We start from the raw sequence: 22,299 nt of genomic DNA, 5'->3' as shown, positions 1-22,299 counted from the left end.
CAGTCTCCCCTACATTTACTGATACACTAGGAGCAACATACACCAGTTATTTTGCCTACTTACCTGAATATCTTTGGGATAGGAGGAGGGGTGGTGGAGAAAATGGAATATCCAGAAAAAACCCAAATACAGTCTCAGGAGAACATGCAAATTCCACATATATAGCCCTATCGCTCTGGAGGTTAAGAATGAATCCAGGTTGATGTAACTGCAAGCAGCAGCTCAGACCGCCCATTCTCAGGGGTTAGTAGTGTAGTTTGTGCTTGATCAACAAAACACATATTTTCTCAGTAGAGAGGTGCTCTGTTTATGTGAGATAATCCAGTGGTTATATATGATGGCACAGCAGTGCAGCTGCCTTACAGCGCCGAAGACCCGGGTTCAATCCTGATGATAGGTGCTGTCTGTACGGAGTTTGTACATCCTACCTGTGACCATTTTGGTTTTCTCTGGGTGCTCTGGTTTCCTCCACACTCCAAAGATGTGCAGGTTTGTAGGTTAATTGGCTTTTGTAAATGGACCCTGGTGTGTAGGATAGAAATAGTGTACAGGGATCATTGGTCGGTGTGGACTCCGTTGGACTGAAGTTTCTATACTGTATCTCTAAACTAAAATAAACTAAATGTGTAGCAGGGAACTGCAGATGTTGGTTTACTTCAAAGATAGACACAAAATGCAGGAGTAACTCAGTGGGACAGGCAGCATCTCTGGATAGACGGAATGGGTGATGTTTCAGGTCGAGACCCTTTTTCAGACTGGGTTAGGAGAGAGGGAGACACAGAGATACCCCTTCACATATCTGTCTCCCCCTCTTCCCTAACACTCAGTCTGAAGAAGGGTCTCAACCTGAAACTCTGAGTTACTCTAGCATTTTGTGTCTATCTTGTGTCTATATTCTTAAACTAAACTAATCCCAGTTTAAAAGATTAGGCCATTGGCAATTATCAATAGGAGATTACATACTTATTTTCCAAAAGCAAAATCATAATTTGGAAATCTGAAATAAAATAAAAACAGAAAGTGATGAAAATTCTCAGCAGGTCAGGAATAGAAATTATGGCTCGGCCCTATGAAGCACCTTAAACATTGCCAGGACGATCCCTGCAACTTCAACCTAGCACCCATCACCTGTACAATGGGTCTTTATGGCCAAGTTAAGACACTAACATCTTAAAAGACTTGAAGGGTGCACAATGGAGTCTAAAATGTGGCGACCCTTGTGTACTGACTTAGTGTGGTTTTCTATCTGATACTTGGTATGATTGTGCCCAATGTACCGTAAGATTGTCATTGAACTGTATGCAGAAAAAGTATTTAATTGTACTTAGATACATGTGACAATAGAGTATCATATAATTATTGAACTTTCTCTTCACAGCTGCTGTCTGTTTTGCCAAGTAAGTCAAATATGTAGGTTGTTCTTCCTATTCCAAATCAAACATACAAATTAGGAGCAAGAGTAGGCCACTTGGCCCCTCAAGCCTGCTTTGTCATTGATTGAAAACATGGCTGATCTGATTGTAACATCAACTTGGCATTCTCAAGTGGCAACCTTCCACCTCCTTGCTTGGGGCTCATGTTGTCGACCTCCCCGTGGTGAGCCCGTCAACTGACCTCAGTCAGGCGAACGACAACAAACAGAGATAGCAGTTCAGTCGCCGCGGGCTTTGCGCCAACCCGGAGCATGCGCTCTTTTTAGGGCGGACACCTACGCATGCCAAACCGGATGGCATCATCCTGCTGCAGCTGAATTCTGCTGCCTCAAATGCAAGAAGAAGAAGAAGACCTACTTGCTTATATCAACCAATTAACCTTGCAATGTAGAGATAAAATGAGGTGAAAGAAGTTCTTTGTGACCAGTACAAAAACACTACAATGGATGGATAGTCTTAGTGACCATTTCAGGTAAATGACATTAAAAAAATTATTAAAGGCAGATCAATCCTAGCTTCCTGAGAGCCAATTACTCTACCTTTTTCAATGAATGATGGAAAATTTACGATACAGGAGGGCGTCCAATCTATTGCATCCACCATAGACTAATCCCACTTTATTGCAACAGATCTATAACACTGCAGGTAATGACTTTTTGAGTACATATCCACATATTATTCGATCTGGTCAGGGCATTTGCCATCTGCCTCTACCACCCTTTGACACAGTTAGTTCCAGATGCGTACCACTTCCTAAGTGTTTCTCCATCCCCCTTCCCCCATTCCGTTTAATCTTTAGACTTTAGAAATACAGCGCGGAAACAAGCCCTTCGGCTCACCAAGTCATTGCCCACCAGCGATCAGCATGTACACTAAAACTAATACATTAGGGACAATTTTACCAAAGCCAAACTTGTACGTCTTTGGAGTGTGGGAGGAAATCATAGCACCTGGAGACAACCCACTCAGTTGCAGGCAGAACATACAAACTCCATACAGACAGCACCCGTGGTCAGGATCGAACCCAGATCTCTGGCGCTTTAATGCAGTAACTGCTGTGCCATCCAAAATCCTTCTACCAATTTTTAAAATCTAGTTCCTTTTTCTAGGAACAATAAACGTTTTTTTAATTTCCTTTATTCAGCCCTCATAATTGTGCATGCCTCAAGTGTTTTCCCTCAACACCCAGTTTCAAAGAAAACAATTCTAATCCATTCCTTGTAAGTACAGTTTTCCAGTCCTGTCAACGTTCTTGTAAATATCTACCACACATCTCAAGCACAATTTCAGCTTTCCTGTAACGTTGTGACCAGCACACAGTACTCAAGTTGTGATCAAAGTATATAGTTCAACTATAATTTTCCTGTTTTTGCATTTCCTGCCTGGGATAACATCCTGTATGCCTTTTTAACTACTTTACTGACTTGTTTTTTTTACCTCAAAGGATCTTCCTACACACCATTCAATATTCTGTTTGTATATTTCCTTATCTCTCCAAATTAATTATTGCCATGGATTGTTCTATTTGCCATTTTTTTGCATAATTAACCAGGTCACTTATTACTTCCTGTAGTTCAGACCTTTGCTTATCTCTGTTAACCAATTATTTTTTTTGTATTTTCTACAAGGTTCCCTAGATTTTAATCCTGAATAATTAATATATTAAAAGGAACTGAATACTATGTGCTGTGAAACCACCTGAGTAGCATCTTTTCAGTCACCAAAATAAAAAAATCAAGCATTACCCTTTGTCAACTGCTCTACATCGGTGAGACCAAGCGCAGGCTTGGTGATCGCTTCGCCCAACACCTCCGCACTGTTTGCATTAACCAACCTGATCTCTTGGCGGTTCAGCACTCCAACTCCCACTCCCATTCCGAATCCGACCTTTCTGTCCTGGGCCTCCTCCATGGCCAGAGTGAGTCCCACCGCAAATTGGAGGAGCAGCACCTCATATTTCCCTTGGGTAGTTTACACCCCAGTGGTATGTTGCCCTCCAATTTCAAGTAGTCTTTGCTTTCTCCCTCCGTCCCCTCCCCAGCTCTCCCACAGCCCACTGTCTCCGCCTCTTCCTTTCTTCCTCCTGCCCCCCACCCCACATCAGTCTGAAGAACGGTCTCGACCCGAAACGTCATCTATTCTTTCGCTTCATAGATGCTGCCTCACCCGATGAGTTTCTCCAGCATTTTTGTGCACCCAGAACAAAAAGGTCAGTGTGGTAGTGTCCTTTTGTGTATTAACTATCATCTGCACTTTGTTTCTACAGTGAATTGCAGAAGTTGAAGGTAGAGGAAAATAAAATATCTCCCACAGTTCAAACTGCATTAGCATTGTGCAAGAACATAGACACAAACAGCTGGAATAACTCAGCGGGTCAGACAGCATCTCTGGAATAAAGCAATAGGTGACATTTCTTGTTGAGATCCTTCTTGTGCAATACATCTTATGTAATAAATATGAACTGCAGATGCTGGCTTATACCAAAGATAGACACAAAATGCTGGAGTAAGTCAGTGGGTCAGACAACTTCTCAGAAAATGGTTAGGTGACGTTTCAGGTCGGGAACCTTCAGGAAGAATGGTTCCGATCTGAAATGTCATCTATCCATTTTCTCCCGAGATGCTGCCTGGCCCGCTGAGTTACTCCAGCATTGTGTCTATCTTTGTAATATACTTTACACATTAACCATATAACAATTACAGCACGGAAACAGGCCATCTCGGCCCTACAAGTCCATGCTGAACATTTTTTTTTTCCCCCTTAGTCCCACCTGCCTGCACCCATACCATAACCCTCCATTCCCTCCTCATCCATATGCCTATCCAATTTATTTTTAAATGATACCAATGAACCTGCCTCCACCACTTCCACTGGGAGCTCATTCCACACCGCCACCACTCTCTGCGTAAAGAAGTTCCCCCTCATATTACCCCTAAACTTCTGTCCCTTAATTCTGAAGTCATGTCCTCTTGTTTGAATCTTCCCTATTCTCAAAGGGAAAAGCTTGTCCACATCAACTCTGTCTATCCCTCTCATCATTTTAAAGACCTCTATCAGGTCCCCCCTTAACCTTCTGCGCTCCAGAGAATAAAGACCTAACTTATTCAACCTATCTCTGTAACTTAGTTGTTGAAACCCAGGCAACATTCTAGTAAATCTCCTCTGTACTCTCTCTATTTTGTTGACTATTCTTGGATTAAATGTGAGAAGGGTTTCTCCTCTACACCCAATCCATCCACACACAAAGTACATACTACAACCTGCTTCCTTCAAGCTATGGCCATCGTGGGGGATCTGTTGGTTCATTAGGTAACAATCAGCAGTATTTTTTCCCCATATTTGACAAACCTTGAGATTTCCTGGGGTTGGAGTCAATAGACAATAGGTGCAGGAGTGGGCCATTCGGCCCTGCGAGCCAGCACCGCCATTCATTGTGATCATGGCTGATCATCCACAATCAGTACCCCGTTCCTGCCTTCTCCCCATATCCTTTGACTCCTCTATCTCTAACTCTTTCTTGAAAGGATCCAGAGAATTAGCCTCCAATGCCTTCTGAGGCAGAGAATTCCACAGATTTCCAGTCAATGTTGAGAACTCTCACGGATATTTTGTGAAATAGAAATCAAGTCCCTGAAGCTCTTTGAAGAAACAGCACATGGACTGTAGTTAAAGGGGAATCATTGGATATACTCTACATTGACTTTCAGAAGACGTGTTAAGTTGCAAAACAAAGCTTTTCGCTGTCCCTCGGTACAAACAACAGTAATAAACTTAAGCATATTCATTGTTATTGCAGAAGATAAAAAGCTCTCCATGTGGCAGGTTGCTATTGCTAAGGACAGTACAGTAATCCGCTAACAGGAAAGAAAGTAGGCATAATGTAACATATGATAGGGCTGAGTAATGGGACCTCAAGGCCTACATAATATAAAATGATTTGCATGAAGTCACTAAAGGTAAGTTTATTGATAACAATAATATAGGCAGGAAAATAAGTTGTGAAGAGCACAAAAGGTGGCCACTAAAGATATAAATCGGTTTGTGAGTGGGCAAAGATCTGGCATGTACATTACGATATAGAAAAATGTGAAATAGTCCATTATCTAAATGTTGAGCAATTGAAAAGGTCCAAGAGACAGAGCGTTTTGGACATTACAGAGCATGATAGCAGGTTGTACAGGTAGAGCAAGAAACGAGGAAAGGCAACGGACTGTTATAATTTATAGTAGCGGTAATTGAAGACAAAGAGAGTGGCATAATGGCAGTGGTAGAGTTGCTGCTTTACAGCGCCAGAGACCTGGGTTCGATCCTGACCGCGGGTGTTGTCTGTATGGAGTTTGTACGATCCCCCTATGATCGCATGAGTTTTGTCTAGGTGCCCCTCCCACACTGCAATGACATAAAGATTTGCAGGTTAATTGGCTTCTGTAAATTGTAAAATTGTCCTGTGTGTAGGATAGTGTTAGTGCATGGGGATCACTGTCTCTGTGAAATAGGGTATTGTTAAGGACTTGTGGAAAACTGAATACAGTATTCCTCTTGTTATTGAAAGTATGTGTTGCACATACTCCCGAAGTTTACCAGACTACAGATTCCACCCATTTCAGATATTAAGAAGTAAAGTTTAGACATGGTAGACTTGTATCAGGTGGATAGTGAGAGGCGTCTTTATTGAAAAGACCCCGAGCAGTCCTAGCATGGTGGATATGGAGAGAAGAAAATCTAGAAGGTCACAGTTTAAAAATAAGGGATTACCCATTTATGAACGACGATGTGAAAAATTACTTGGTTATGATACTTTGGAACTCCTTTACAAGCAGTCTTAGAATATTTTTAAGGCAGAGCTAGATGCATTCTTCATTAGGATGATATAAAACGTTATCAGAGGTATAGTGGGCTGCAGAGTTGAGGTTGCAGCTATCTCAGCCACAACCTGATGGTGCAGATTCAAGAGGCCAAGTGAACTTCTATTCCTAATTCGCACATTTTCCGTAGAATATCGCAGCAAGAGTTCCTTCAGGCCGTCCTGGTCCCAGGTACCTTCAGTTGTTACTTTACCATGAGGTTATAATTGGGAACAAGGGCCGATGATTTAGAGCAGTTTGTGCAACCTCTGATAATGAAGCAGCCCATGCCACATCCAACGTGATCAGGGCAATGCTTAAGTTTGGGTTGTTGAGTGACAGATAAGTAACATTCATATCACATAGTTGACAATTGCCAGCCATCTCCAAGAAAGGGTCTAATCCTCTTCCCTCTCACAAACAATCTTAAAATGTTGATCTGCATAATAAAAATCTTATACAATTTGGCCCGTGGTCCATGTTCTGGATCTTTCAAATAAGTTCTAAGTCCCATATCGTTAATTTTGATCCCTAATCCTCAAGTTTTTCCATTCTTAAGTTCCTGTGCAAAATCCTTTCAAACTGATCGATGGATTTACAGGAAGTGTTCCAGATGTTCGTATCCCTTTAGATCTTTTGCCAATTACTTTAAATCTATACTTTCTGGTTATTAATGCATCAAAAACTCTCAATCTTAAAAAAAATCAACCTTAACCTTCTTCGCTGAAAGAAGAGTGCAATTTTTTCAGACCCTTTGTTAAGGCTTCACTGTATCTTTTCAAAGGCACATACATGGTTACTGGTGTTGTGCCTAAATACTTCAGTTCAGATTGTTAAGGTTTCATTTCTCTCCAAAAAAAAGCAGCATTTATGTCTATAACTTTACTAAGAATGTCTATACAATAAATAACATATGTTCACAAATTGAAAACATTTCACATCAAATATTTAGATTACACTGAAATTTACAGGAAACCAGTACAATAGACTAGTTTTTACTACATACAAAAGGAAATACTGTGCTTTTAGATTTGTACAATAGATTTTGTGCCGGATGACTTCCAGGAAATATTTTACTTATGTTGGTAATATAGTCTTATAAAATCAAATTTAATTTGTATAGTGAACAACTGAAGTTTTTACTCCATACTGAAGTAAAACCACATTTTCACATTTTTCTCTAGTGTACAAATATGTATTAAAAAATGTATATTTAACCGACTCCTTAAAGAAAGCAGGCTATATAAACCTGATTTTCTAGCAGTTAAGAACAACACTCCAACCAAAATTCAGGAGATCAAGAGATTATCTTTTAAAAACACCCACTGCACATTGGTACATTTACATGATTTTGGTAGAAAAAAGGAACTGCAGATTTGACTGAAATGATATCCTGAGAATCACAAACACGAGATATATGTAACCATAAAAGCACCATAATAAAATCACATTAAAATGTTATTGATTGGTACAGGAAGGCTGCAACTGCAATCTCCACTAAACAATGAAATGCTGGTTCTGGGCATTTTAAAACCACAAACTTCTGTAATTAAACATAATGGAAAAGTCTTATTTATTCCGTCAAGTTAACAGATAGTTTTAATAGTAATCAGAGATATATTCACTTTGAAACTTATAGTACTCAAAGTACAGAAATCTGAATCAGTCTTTAAAAGTGAACAGCCTATGTAGTGTATCCACGGTTTAATCAGATACTTCAAAATATCTTAACAACACTGTCCTTTGAACTGTATTTCAAAGTTGTTCGTTCAATTTCCTTTGAGCACATTGATTTTTCTTCCTTTTTAGGATAAATGCATGCACAATACTAAAACTGGATTGAGTATCTTTCAAAATGATTTTCTCATTTTTTTTAGTGTCAGCATTGCTCATTCAACATGTTGTACTTTAGACACAATTTTTTAGTCTTGATGTTGAAGAATGTTCCCAAAAAAGCTATAGAGTGATCATTCAGAAACGGGTTTATCCCCAAAATCACAAAACATTGTTCATTTTTCCAAGTTGCATCTGACAGTTCAATACATTCAAAAAGGAAGATAGATTGTATTGACAGGTGAGTTTTCCACAACATTCTTTAGTGATAAGAAAGCTTTCCGCATTTTAAAAAAAATCCACAGATGTTTCCAACATATGGTGCTTGTAATTGTATGCACAGCCGCAAGTGATTTTAACTTCATGGCTAAGACATGTGAACAGGCACCAACAGAAGCAGGATTTATCAGCACTTCAGAAGATTGAACACAAAATACTCCATGGATTTCTCATCAGTCTGGGGACAGAAATAAAAAAAGAAATCCTCATCAGTTGAATCGATTTTCTCAAACTGTAAAAATCAAATGTTCCTGCAAATTCCTACTCATGTTTCACATTGTATCAATAAATGTTATGTTTCTTTGAAGCACCAAGTATTTTACAATTAAAGATGTTCAGTCATCAGCTTAAAAGTGTGTTTTTTAAGCTTATAGTGGATCAGTAGCAAACAAAACACTTTGAAAATGATTATTAAACAAAATAATCAGCTCTGTAAGTATTAATTAGAATGGTATGAATTACAAACGGAGAACTGTTTAAAAATAATGGGGTGTTATAGATAGGTGGTCATTTCAAAAGGACCCTTTGCCTTGTGCATCTGGGAACATGGCACATTTCTAAGCCAAGACTCATCATTGATCTCGCCATCCTACTGGGCTGAGGGACAGAAAGCACTTTGTATCTGAATTTAAATAAAAATTATTCAAGGGATGTGCGGTTAACAAACTGAGCCACTAGGCCAGCACAGTGGTGCTGCTGCTGCCTCACAGCACCAGAGACCCGGGTTCGATCCTGACAGCAGGTGCTGTCATAGAAACATAGAAACTAGGTGCAGGAGTAGGCCATTCAGCCCTTCGAGCCTGCACCCACATTCAATATGATCATGGCTGATCATCCAACTCAGTATCCTGTACCCGCCTTCTCTCCATACCCCCTGATCCCTTTAGCTACAAGGGCCACATCTAACTCCCTCTTAAATATAGCCAATGAATTGGCCTCAACTACCTTCTGCGGCAGTGAATTCCACATGTGTGAAAAATGTTTTTCTCATCTCGGTCCTAAAAGGCTTCCCCCTTATCCTCAAACTGTGACCCCTTGTTCTGGACTTCCCCAACATCGGGAACAATCTTCCTGCATCTAGCCTGTCCAACCCCTTAAGAATTTTGTAAGTTTCTATAAGATCCCTCCTCAATCTGTGGTTAAAGGGGTTTAGAGGGCTTTAACGGGTTTTTAGAGGGGTTTAGAGGTGTTTAGAATGATTTAGAGATGGTTTTGAGGGATTTAGAGGGGGTTAGATGGGTTTACAGGAGGTTACATTGGGGTCTAGAAGGGTTTACAGGGGTGTATACAGTAGTGAAGAGGGGTTTGGATGGGTTTATGGGGATTTAGAGGGTGTTGGGGGAATGGTATGTTAGAATACTATTGTTAACTATGTTGCATGGTCTGTGCACTGTAATTGGTCAAGGAGAGGGGGCCTTGCACAAATTGTTTACATTACCTGGTAAAATGTTTCTTTACTGTCTACCATTAGGAACTTTCTGTAGAAACAATGTGATTTTGTGATTGGGTTAGGGAACTTGCAATTAATGTATTGTATGATCTTTATTTATGATTGGTTTGTAGGTGTTGCCCCCCCCCCCATGTATTTCGTGCCACGGGTCCGATATAGTATATAAGAGGGGAGAGCACATGAGTCTGTGTCGATCTTCAGTGTGGCACTTGGGACCTTGCTGACCATCTGGAGGTGTCTATTCGCACTAGGCTGAAGGGCTTGGACGAGTAGAGACAAGGATCAGACCTGTGGTGTTGGTTAGGTATCGTATAGGTAGTGTGTTATGATTGGAAAATAAGTTAGTTGATCCAGTGCTTGACTTGGTGTTTTACTGAACCAGACTAGCGGGGTGAGAAAATGAGCAGAATTACATCAGCAGGGTCAAGAGGATGGAAGAGAAAACAGGGGAAAATCAGAAAGTACAAATATGATGTTATTTGAAGTTATGATGTATTAAACCTAGTTATTAAAAGTAAGAATTAATTAAATTCTTGTATCCTCAGGAAGATTCAATTGGACATGTGATTCTAACAAGATGCTGAAGGAATCAGGCAGAACATTAATAACATTGTCATTAAAATATAGCTTGGATATAATTATGGGGAAGAAGGCCAAAATTGAGCATGGGATAGCCTCCAAACACAGCAAGCCTCTCATTTCACTTAGTTCAAGTCTGTGAGAGATACTTAAAAAAACACCTTTGATAAAGAAGTAATAGGGCTTCATGAAGAATTTAACATTATTATGAGGAAAAAAAACAAGCACAAAAAGCCGTTGAAAAAGTGGAAATATAACATTTGAATTTGCAGTGTAAAAATATTAACAGCTGAAGAAAAATTAACAGGATCATTACCAAGACAAAAAAGATGGGGAAGTGAGAAATTCCAATGTCTGTAAAATCAATAAAAACTGGGAAGGATGACGTTAATATATATCACCAGTACATTACAGCAAATAGTTTAATCAAAATTATTTACAATGATAGAATTAATTATTTAATGCACTTAATCATCTTTATTTTAATTACTTTAAAGTGACATAATGATTTACCATTATTAGTTTTATTTTTCTGGATGTAGGGTTTACTGGGTTGGTCAGCATTTATTGCTAATTCCTCATTGTTCTTAAATGGGTGGTGGTGAGCCACTTACTTCAATTGTTACTGTCCTTCTTGTGATGGATGAGAAGAACTTTTTTCACACAGAGTGGTTAATCTCTGGAACTCTCTGCCACAGAGGGTAGTTGAGGCCAGTTCATTGGCTATATTTAAGAGGGAGTTAGATGTGGCCCTTGTGGCTAAGGGGATCAGAGGGTATGGAGAGAAGGCAGGTACGGGATACTGAGTTGGATGATTAGCCATGATCATATTGAATGGCGGTGCAGGCTCGAAGGGCCGAATGGCCTACTCCTGCACCTAATTTCTATGTTTCTATGGTACTCCCAACAATGTTTTTGAGTAGGAAGTTCTGGGATTAAGATCTGGTGATAATGAAGCAATGGTGATATTTCCTGGTTTGCAACTGGGAGCAGAATGTCTTGCTTTTGTCCTTCTTGGTGGAAGCTACAGAACATTTGTATGTGCATTTAGACCAGCTGATGCAAGTTTTCACAGTATAGACTGTACACTTTGCAGTGACAATATGGTCATTGTGGAGGGATTCAATGTTTAGGGTGATAATTGGGTTATTGTTTAATCAGGTTGCTTTGCCCTGGATGGTGCCTGGCTTCCTCATTCTTGTTGGTGTTGTAGACACATAGGCAAGTTCCTCCTACCGTCTATTATACTTTACAATGCAGCTTTGTATCTACAAATATGTATTAAAGGAAGTAATTTTAAATCATTAACGTTCATTAAACTAAGTGATTTTTCAGGTCAAAGGTGGATATAAAACAATGGCTGCACAACTTTCATTGTTAATATAGCTTTTTGTGATTTCTAAATCGATCTGATTATGAATATTGGAAATAGTGAATTCAGACAGTACAATTTTATACCTGGTCATCATGAACAACAATTAGTTCCTTCCTCTTGAGAAACACCATGCATTGGAATTAAACTCTCACACTGTTCGCTATCTTCTGGAGTTCTGAAAAATAAGTTATAATCATTAGTCAATCCTTAAAGAACAGAATCTGAGAAAAACATAACCTCTTTGTTAAAAAGAAATACCAAAGGAAATGTCCCCACAACACAAACAAATGTTCAAATAAAAAAGTTTGATTCAGTTATGCACATAAATGAAAATAAATTAATGCTCTACTAGGTAATTACAATAGTATATCAAGCACTAAATTAATATCATTAAACATTCACATAATTTTAATCAAAAAATAATTCTGGAAACAACAGAAGGGTTAGAAGGGTTTCGGCCCGAAACGTTGCCTATTTCCTTCGCTCCATAGATGCTGCTGCACCCGCTGAGTTTCTCCAGCTTTTTTGTGTACCTTCTGATACATTATATCTTGTTTCTCTTCACACTTGCTTGCTAAGTGTTTCAAATATATATAAAATGTTGCTTTTCATGCATAGTTTTAAGATCAGTTATGGAATATTTGTTTTTGAAAATTATTCTAGAAATATGATTTTAAATAATTAAAAATATATATATTATTAGGGTCCACCAAATAACCTATGATATGTTGTAGAACAGTTACTTGGAGATAATGGTTCTACACAAAATACAAATCTCTGCATCATTAACCAAATTTGTTTTGGTAGTATCATCACAAGGAAGGAGGTCTATAATTTTGTAGCCCATTCTTCAGCATGCCATTTCTATGCGCTGCTTACAGTCAGAAGATCCAAGGCAAATATGATTATAACCTAAGGTGATATTTTTTTGTTCCTACTTTTTGATGAGTATGATTACTTTGCAGATGACACCAACGTAGTGGGCTGGATATGGAATAACGATGAGACGGAGTGCAGAAATGAGATTGAGAACCTTGTAACATGGTGCCAAGACAACAACCTCTCTCTCAATATCAGGAACACAAAGGAGATTGTGACTAACTTCAGGAAGCAAAGCAGTACACACACCCCAGTCTACATTAATGTCGCTTAAGTAGAGATGATGAAAAGGTTCAAGATCCTAGGAATATGTATTCCTAATAATTTGTCCTTGTTGATAAGGTCAAGAAAGCACACCATTGCCTCTACTTCCTTAGAAGGCTTAGGGAGTTCAGCATGTTTTCAACAACCCTCACCAACTTCTACAGAAGTGCAGTAGAAAGCAGCTTATCAGGATGCATCATAGCTTGGTTTGGGAACAGCTCTATCCAATACTGCAAGAAATTGCAGAGGGTTATCATAGAGTTTTACAGCGTGGAAAAAGGGCCTTCGGCTCAACTTGTCCACACCGCTCAACATATCCCATCTAGACTAATCCTCCCTGCCTGCATTTGGTCCGTGTCCCTCTAAAACTGTCCTATCAATATACCTGTCTAAATGGTTCTTAAACATTGCGATAGTATCTGCCACAACTACTCAGCAGCTCGTTCCATACACCCACCACCCTTTGTGTGAAAACTCAGGTTCCTATTAAATCTATCTCTCCTCACCTTAAACCTATATCCTCTGGTTCTCGATTCCCCTACTCTGGGTAAGAGTCTCTGTGTGTATACCCGATTTATTCCTCTCATGATTTTGTATACCTCTATAAGATCAGTTGTGGATGTAGCACAAACCATCACGCAAATCAGCCTCCCTTCCAATTACTCCATCTACACTTCACACTACCTCGGCAAGGCCACCAGCATAATCAAGGGTCAGTCTCATGCTGGTCACTCTTTCTTCTCCCCTCTACCATCAGGTATGACGTACAGAAGTTTGAAAACACATGCCACCAGATTCAGGAACAGTTTCTTCCCAGCTGTTATCAAGTAACTGAAAAGTCCTCTCATCTGCTAGATTGTGGCCTGACCTCCCATCTACCTCATTGGAGACGTCAAACTATCTTTAATCGGACTTTATTGGACTTCAATGTTATATCTTACACTAAATGTTGTAACCTTTATGCGTGCAGTGGGCCTGGCTTGATTGTATTCATGTGTTGTCTTTTCTTTGATTGGATAGCACACTAACAAAAGCTTTTCACTGTAACTTGGTACATGTGACAATAATAATAAACTAAACTAAAATTGTTACCAATTACCTTTCTCTTTCATGATGGACAATTGCTGATGCAGGCTTCCAACTAATTTGGGGCTTACTTTATGCATAATTCCAGTGAGTGTCAATAAACAATTTAATAATGAAAGGCATCAGAGCCAAACCCAATTATCCAGCATAGACAAAAATGTGGTTTAAATGTTATTGTGTAATAATAGAAAGTAAAAAAGCAATTGCTGGGCAGTTAATATTCTCTCTATTTCAGTTTATTTGCAGTCATTACATCAGACAAATCAGTTAGAATTTTCCAACTCTTGTCAGACTTATTCCTGGAGTTTAATCAATTGATCTCTTGCCTTTCTTCTTCAACTGACAGTTGAATAGTTCTTAAATATTAGGTACAAGTATATTAGATAAGAAATAAAAAGCTACATTCATGTATTCAAAATAAAAAGAAACACATTTTTGATAGTCCAGAATACTTTGCATCAATATTCGGGGATGGTTCTTCAAGTGCTCCAAGATATTAGCGGTAGTGATCATAATATGATTAGTTTTAATCTGCAATTTGAGAAGGAGAACGTTAAATCGGAAGTGTCAGTGATGCAGTTGAACAAAGGGGACTATGAAGGCATGAGAGGGGAGCTGGCCAAGGTAGACTGGAAAGGGATCCTAGCAGGAACGACGGTGGAACAGCAATGGCAAGAATTTCTGGGCATGATCCAGAAGACGCAGGATCATTTCATTCCAAAAAGGAAGAAAGATTCTAAGGGGAGTAGGAGGCAACCGTGGCTGACAAGAGAAGTTAGGGATAGAATAAAACTAAAAGAAAAGATGAATAACACAGCAAAGAGTAGCCGGAAGCCAGAGGATTGGGAAACTTTCATAGGACAACGGAAGGAAACAAAACGGGCAATACGGGCTGAAAAGATGAAGTACGAAGGGAAGCTGGCCAGGAATATAAAGAAGGACAGTAAAAGCTTCTTTAGATATGTTAAGGGAAAAAGGGCAGCAAAGGCAAATGTGAGTCCCTTGAAAGGCAGACACGGGTGAAATTATTATGGGCAACAAGGAAATGGCAGAAGAGATGAATAGGTACTTTGGATCTGTCTTCACTATGAAAGACACAAACAATCTCCCAGATGTGCTGGAGGACAGAGGATCCAAGTGGTTGGAGGAACAGAAATACATTTTCATTAGGCGCGAAATAGCATTGGGTAGGCTAATGGGACTGAAGGATGATAAATCCCATGGACCTGATGGTCTGCATCCCAGGGTCCTCAGGGAGGTGGCTCTAGAAATAGTGGATGCATTGGTGATCATTTTCCAATGTTCAATAGATTCAAGATCAGTTCCTGTGGATTGGAGGATAGCTAATGTTATCCCACTTATCAAGAAAGGAGCGAGAGGGAAAACGGGGAATTACAGAGCAGTTAGTCTGACTTCGGTGGTGGGAAAGATGCTGGAGTCAATTATTAAAGAGGTAATAATGGGGCATTTGGATAGCAGTAAAAGGATTAGTCCAAGTCAACATGGATTTATGAAAGGGAAATCATGCTTGACTAATCTTCTGGAATTTTTTTGAGGATGTGACAAGTAAAATGGATGAAGGGGTGCCAGTGGATGCAGTGTATCTAGACTTTCAGAAAGCCTTTGACAAGGTCCCGCACGGGAGACTGGTGACTAAAATTAGAGCACATGGTATTAGGGTAGGGTGTTGACATGGATAGAAAATTGGTTGGCAGACCGGAAGCAAAGAGTAGAAGTGGACGGGTCCTTTTCAGAATGGCAGGCAGTGGCGAGTGGAGTGCCGCAAGGCTTGGTGTTGGGGCCACAACTGTTTACCATATATATTCATGATATGGAAGAGGGAATTAGGAGCAACACTAGCAAGTTTGCTGATGACACAAAGCTGGGTGGCAGTGTGAACTGTGAAGTGGATGTTAGGAGGTTGCAGGGTGACCTGGGCAGGTTGAGTGAGTGGGCAGATGCGTGGCAGATGGATAATATAGGAGGTTATGCATTTTGGCGCAACACAAGGGGGCAGATTAGCAAGTTTGTGAGGGGGACACAGCGAGACTGGGTGTACACCGGCACTGGAAGTGGCTTACAGGTAAGCTGGCAGTGAAGTGGATGTTAGGGGATCTTGGTATAGGAGTCATTCTTCTGCATGAGGGCTCTGGTGAACCACATCTGGGGTATTGAAAAATTTGACGAAGGCTCCTTGTGCAGCGTAGGTTCACAAGATTGATCCCTGGGATGGCGGGACTGTCATATGAGGAAAGATTGAAAAGACGAGGCTTTTATTCACTGGAGTTTAGAAGGATGAGGAGATCTTATAGAAACATATAAAATTATAAAAGGACTGGACAAGCTAGATGCAGGAAAAATGTTCCTAATGTTAGGCGAGTCTAGAACCAGGGGCCACAGTCTTAGAATAAAGGGGAGGTCATTTAAGACTGAGGTGAGAAAAAAACATTTTCACCCAGAGAGTTGTGAATTTATGGAATTCCCTGCCACAGAGGGCAGTGGAGGTCAAGTCACTGGATGGATTTAAGAGAGAGTTAGATAGAGCTCTAGGGGCTAGTGGAGTCAAGGGATATGGGGAAAAGGCATGCACGGGTTATTGATAGGGGACGATCACCATGATCACAATGAATGGCGGTGCTGGCTCGAAGGGCCGAATGGCCTCCTCCTGCACCTATTTTCTATGTTTCGATTCCAAGAAACTTGTAACAAGAAATAAAATCAGTGACATGAATTCTTGTAGATTCATGCTGTACATGATTATGTTTTTAAACACTTGCAGAAGGACTGTAAAATTATAGTTTTTCTTAATTAATGCTTTAATCTAAATATAATCAGACTGCAAAAGCTACTTTATATTCCTTCAAAGATCTTGCTGAAAAAAATAAGAAAAGCAGTAGAGTTGCTACCTTACAGCGCTAAATTTCCTGCCTTACAGCGCCAGAGGCCCAGGCTCAATCCTGACTACGGGTGCTGTCTGTACAAAGTTTGTATGTACTCCTTGTGACCGCTTTTGTTTTCTCCGTGGTGTGATTTCTTCTCACATTCCAAAGACTTGCAAATTTGTAGGTTAATTAGGTTATGTAAAACAGTCCCTAGTGTGCAGGATAGAACCAGTGTATGGGTGCTCATATGTGAATCTGTGGGCCGAAGAACCCGTTTCCATGCTGTATCTCTAAACTAAAACTAAATACTTACAGCGAGGATTTTGTATCAGATTAGAGAGTTTAAATTAAAAATATGCCCAAAATCACTGAGGTGTGCTGATTTAGGAAAAGTGTCATGGCTAGTAGAGTGCTGTCCCATAGTGCCAAATATCCTGACCTAATTTTCAATAGTTGCTGCTCACCCTCACCTTTGCTGCCACCTCCACATATCGTCTTCTTGAGACCCCATCTATTGTCTACCTAACTCTCTCTCACAATACCTTGTCATCTCTAAAACATATTTGCTTTGCAAAATTCACAACAGTGAGAAATCACAGAGATGGGAACTGTGCACAATATGTTATGTTTCTAATGTCATTAGAAACGGGAATAGTGCCAGAGGATTGGCGTACTGCGCATGTTGTTCCATTGTTTAAAAAGGGTTCTAAGAGTAAACCTAGCAATTATGGACCTGTTAGTTTGACTTCTGTGGTGGGCAAATTAATGGAAAGGATACTTAGAGATAATATGGTCTGATTAGGAACAGTCAACATGGATTTGTGCCTGGAAGGTCATGTTTGACTAATCTTCTTGAATTTTTTGAAGAGGTTACTAGGGAAATTGATGAGGGTAAAGCAGTGGATGTTGTCTTTGAGAGGGATAGCCAGAGTTGACGTGGATAAGCTTTTCCCATTGAGAGTAGGGAAGATTCGAACAAGAGGACATAACTTCAGAATTAAGGGACAGAAGTTTAGGGGTAACATGAGGGGGAACTTCTTTACTCAGAGAGTGGTAGCTGTGCAGAATAAGCTTCCAGTGGAAGTGGTGGAGGCAGGTTCGATTTTATCATTTAAAAATAAATTGGATAGGTATATGGATGGGAAAGGAATGGAGGGTTATGGTCTGAGTGCAGGTAGATGGGACTAGGGGAAAATAAGTGTTCAGCACGGACTTGTAGGGCCGAGATGGCCTGTTTCCATGCAGTAATTGTTATATGGTTATATGTTATATGGTTATGCAAAGGTTTGACCTGAAAAAGCATCCATTGTCTGGAAGAAGAATAAATACAATGCAGTGAACATGCTGAAATGTGAAACAAAGAACTGCACAAAAGTGCTGGAGTATCACAGGTCTCTGGAGAAAAAGGATAGGAGACGTTTCATATCAGGTCTGAAGAAGGGTCTTGACCCAAAACGGCACCTATTCTTTTTCTTCAGAGATGTTGCTGGACTCACTGAGTTACTCCAGCATTTTGTGAACAAACTAAGTTTTGTTTTCCTGGACTCAAAATTTCTCCACTCTGTGACCTGGCTAAAAATGAATCCCAAGTGCTGAAAATGTTCCCAAAATAAAAAGTAACAAGCAATTTGAAGACAACTTGGATTTACCTGACTGATGTGATTTTGTAAAAGATAATTTAAATAGTGAAATTAGATTAATCATTTCACGCATCAATGGATGCATCATGGACAAATGTTTAACCTACAGTCAGTTGACAGAATGTTTTCATCTACTTATAGCAAGTGCCCTAAAACAAAATGAGCTTGAGTGATTGCATGCCAACACCAAATGAACATTAACTTAAATTGCTGCTCTGGTGTTTGTTTAGTAAAAAACAGTGTAACAGCATTTATAAAGCAGAAGAGCTGACACAAAAGTTTTCAAAAGTCCATTCAGTTAACTTTATTGTCCTTTTTTCTCTCTACCAAAGCGGTTGTTAATTACTCCAATGTCCCCATCCTTTTCCCAATGCATCACATCTCCCTCTACAGTTTAAGTCAAGACATTTCTCCAAGTTCCTCACTTTCCTCATGGTATGATGTGAATTTTTAATTATTTAAGTGTCCCCAAGGCATGGTAAAAATGTGTCTTTAATTATGTTAACAAAAGCATATTCCATTTCTAATGATCATTAATGGTTAAAACACATACGATTAGAAAAGGTGTTGCTTTTTGCAACTGCGCAAATCAGCAATTTTGGCTCCACATTGCTTTAAGCAAGTTCAAGTATTAAATTGGTACCAGCTGTATACATAACCATCAAAGAAGACAATACCTCTGAATCCGATGCTTCCTGCATATAAATGCAAATATCCGCCTAAGGCCAACCATTACTGGATCCCAGTTATTATACTGGCATAATAGCGTTGCAATGAAGAACGAGAGAAAAACGGGAATGGATCCTGCACATAATAACCATGAAAATTCCATCTGGAAATTAAAAATTAAAATTAATGAAAGGTTGCAATTATTTCATCCGTTTAATTTACAGATTTTGAAAAGGCAATTTTTCAGTTATAAAAACATTTTTTTCATCTTCAATTTACTATTTTACAAGTTAAATCGGATTTAACTTACAATGCCAAGATTTTCATTTAAACAGAATTTTAGGGTAATCGTAATACGTAATTTTGTTTTAAGGAAGATTGTCCATATAAATGCCAATAAGTTCAGAACTTTGCTGCATTTACATTTAGTTTAGACATACAACGCAGAAACAGGCCCTTCGGCCCACCGGGTCCGCGCCAACCCCCGATCCTCACACATTAACACTATCCTACACACTCAAGGGACAATTTTTACATTTACCAAGCCAATTAACCTACATACCTGTACGTCTTTAGAGTGTGGGTTGAAACTAAAAATCTCGGAGAAACCCACTCTGTCACAGGAAGAATGAACAAAATCCGTACAGACAGCACTCATAGTTGGGATCAAAACCGGTCCCAACTGTAAGGCAACTCTATCGCTGCGCCACAGTCCTTCTGATATCTTTGCTGTTGAAGTCCGAATATGTCCAGCAGCATACACATGAGTTTGTTGAGATTGTGCTGGAGCATCCCTTCATTGTTTCTGAACTAGGTTAGATCTGTTGCCAGATCTGCGAGATTATTAATTCCAATGGAGATTAAGGCAAGTTATTTTTTCTTAGATATTTGGGGTTGCAAATTATTATGAAGTGCTTTAACTAATTTTAGGTGATTTTTATTTTGATAACCATTTTCATATTTTTTAAATTTCGTTATTTTAAATTTTGTTTTGATTTTGATTGTTTCTGAATGTCAGAACTATTAAAAAGGCTTTTTTTTACAAACAGCAAAGCTGAGAGAAAAAATTTCCTACTGATAAAGGCTTTTTACTTAGCATTGCCTTTCCTGACTTCTGAAACATCAGATTTTGTTGTACAAGGTCCACATGCTCTGCATCTGCAAGGTCCACTGACTATGTCCAGGGCATGCCTCAGCAGCAAATCCAGTCATGAGCCAAAATGATACAATTAGGCATCCAAGTGTACATCCGATCTTTTTGGTGCAGAGTTCGAAAACCCATTGATGGGGTTTGTGGGGGTCAGATATAAAACAACATGGTAAATTACCTTTTAAAAACTTTTCATTATATTAATTATTTTCAATTGTTTTTATTTATTTTTATCATTAATAACTTAATAATAGTTTTAATTAAGGGAATGGACACATGCCAGACGACTAAGACTAAAGGGCCTGTCCCACTGTACGAGGTAATTCAAGAGTTCTCCCGAGTTCTCCCCTGATTCGAGCTCGTGTAATGTACGTAGCGGGTACGTAGGAGCTCGTGGATATCACATAGCGGCTCGTACGAGTAACGGTAGGTACTCGGGAAATCCGATAAACTCGTGACGTTTTTTCAACACTGTGAAAAATGTTCACGAGTAAAAAAATACTCGTGAAGAAAAAAATGGTTACTTTTTACTCGTATGAGCCGCTACGTACCTGCTACATACATTACACAAGCTTGAATCAGGGGAGAACTCAGGAGAACTCTTGAATTACCTCGAACAGTGGGACAGGCCCTTAAGGTGAAAGAGGTAGATTTTATACGGACCTGAGGGGCAATCTTTTCACAGAGGGTGGTAGGAATACGGAATGAGCTGCCAGATAAGATAGTTGAGGTAGATATTATCACAGCATTTAAAACACACAGGCAGGTACATGGATAGGAAAGGCTTAAAGGGAAATGGGCCAAATACAGGCAAATGGGACCAGCTTGGATGGGGCATCTGGGTCGGGATAGACAAGTTGGGCAGAAGGACCTGTTTCCTTGCTGTATGACTCTGACTCTGCAGAAGACTAAACCTTCCCCTTCCTCATATATATTTGGAAGAAACTTATCACCTAATAAATAGTGAAAAATAAAACAGCACACCTATTTACTGACAGGTGAGCGGTCAAAAGACATGGTGATGAGGTTGCGCAAGTGTGATCGGCATTCAGTATAGGAACTGGAACTATGTTTTTGAATGATGTTGAAGAGGAGCAATATGTAGATGAAAATTTGAGAAAAACAGTAAATAATAGTATTAGTAATAGGATTCAAGCTTGAAAGGGTTCAGAAAAGATTTACAATGATGTTGCCAGGACTAGAGGGTGTGACCTGTAGGCAGAGGTTGAGTAGGCTGGGTCTCTATTCCATGGAGCACAGGAGGATGAGGTTGGGGGTCTTATAGAGGTGTACAAAATCATGAGAGGAATAGATCAGGTAGATGCACGATCTTTTGTCCAGAGTAGGGGAATCGAGGACCAGAAGACATAGGTTCAAGGTGAAGGGAAAGAGATTTAATAGGAATCCAAGGGGTAACCTTTTCACACAAAGGGTGGTGAGCGTACGGAACAAACTGCCAGAGGAGGTAGTTGAGGCTGGGACTATCCCATCATTTAAGAGACAGTTAGACAGGTACATGGATAGGACAGGTTAGGAGGGATATGGACCAAGTGCAGGCAAGTGGGACTAATATAGCTGGCACATTGTTGGCCAGTGTGGGCAAGTTGGGCCGAAGTGCCTGTTTCCACACTGTATCACTCTGTGACTAAGAGAATATATTCTGGCTGAACAATAGACAATAGACAATAGGTGCAGGAGTAGGCCATTTGGCCCTTCGAGCCAGCACCGCCATTCAATGTGATCATCCCCAATCAGTACCCCATTCCTGCCTTCTCCCCATATCCCCTGACTCCGCAATTTTTAAGAGCCCTATCTAGCTCTCTCTTGAAAGCATCCAGAGGACCTGCCTCCACCGCCCTCTGAGGCAGAGAATTCCACAGACTCACCACTCTTTGTAAGAAAACGTGTTTCCTCGTCTCCGTTCTAAATGGCTTAT

At 39.8% G+C, this 22,299-nt stretch overlaps 1 protein-coding gene across 8 annotated transcripts in view; it reads right to left on the bottom strand.

Moving 5' to 3' along the window:
* Positions 1-7,144: 7,144 nt before the first annotated feature.
* LOC129699023 (solute carrier family 35 member F5-like) overlaps positions 7,145-22,299 on the bottom strand; it is a 122,242-nt gene continuing 107,087 nt past the window's right edge. For all 8 annotated transcript variants that reach the window (XM_055638594.1, XM_055638597.1, XM_055638596.1 and 5 more), the window contains 3 exons: positions 19,222-19,376; positions 11,877-11,968; positions 7,145-8,567 (listed from right to left, as the gene is read on the bottom strand). In XM_055638594.1, coding sequence (XP_055494569.1) covers positions 11,884-11,968; positions 19,222-19,376 — 240 coding nt within the window. In that variant the 3' untranslated portion in view covers positions 7,145-8,567; positions 11,877-11,883. The remainder of the gene's footprint in view (positions 8,568-11,876; positions 11,969-19,221; positions 19,377-22,299) is intronic.

This window comes from Leucoraja erinacea, chromosome 7 (genome assembly GCF_028641065.1).
Source record: "Leucoraja erinacea ecotype New England chromosome 7, Leri_hhj_1, whole genome shotgun sequence".
NCBI lineage: Eukaryota > Metazoa > Chordata > Chondrichthyes > Rajiformes > Rajidae > Leucoraja > Leucoraja erinaceus.
Note: the sequence above shows the minus strand (reverse complement) of the source record. Positions and strands in the feature narration are given on the sequence as shown.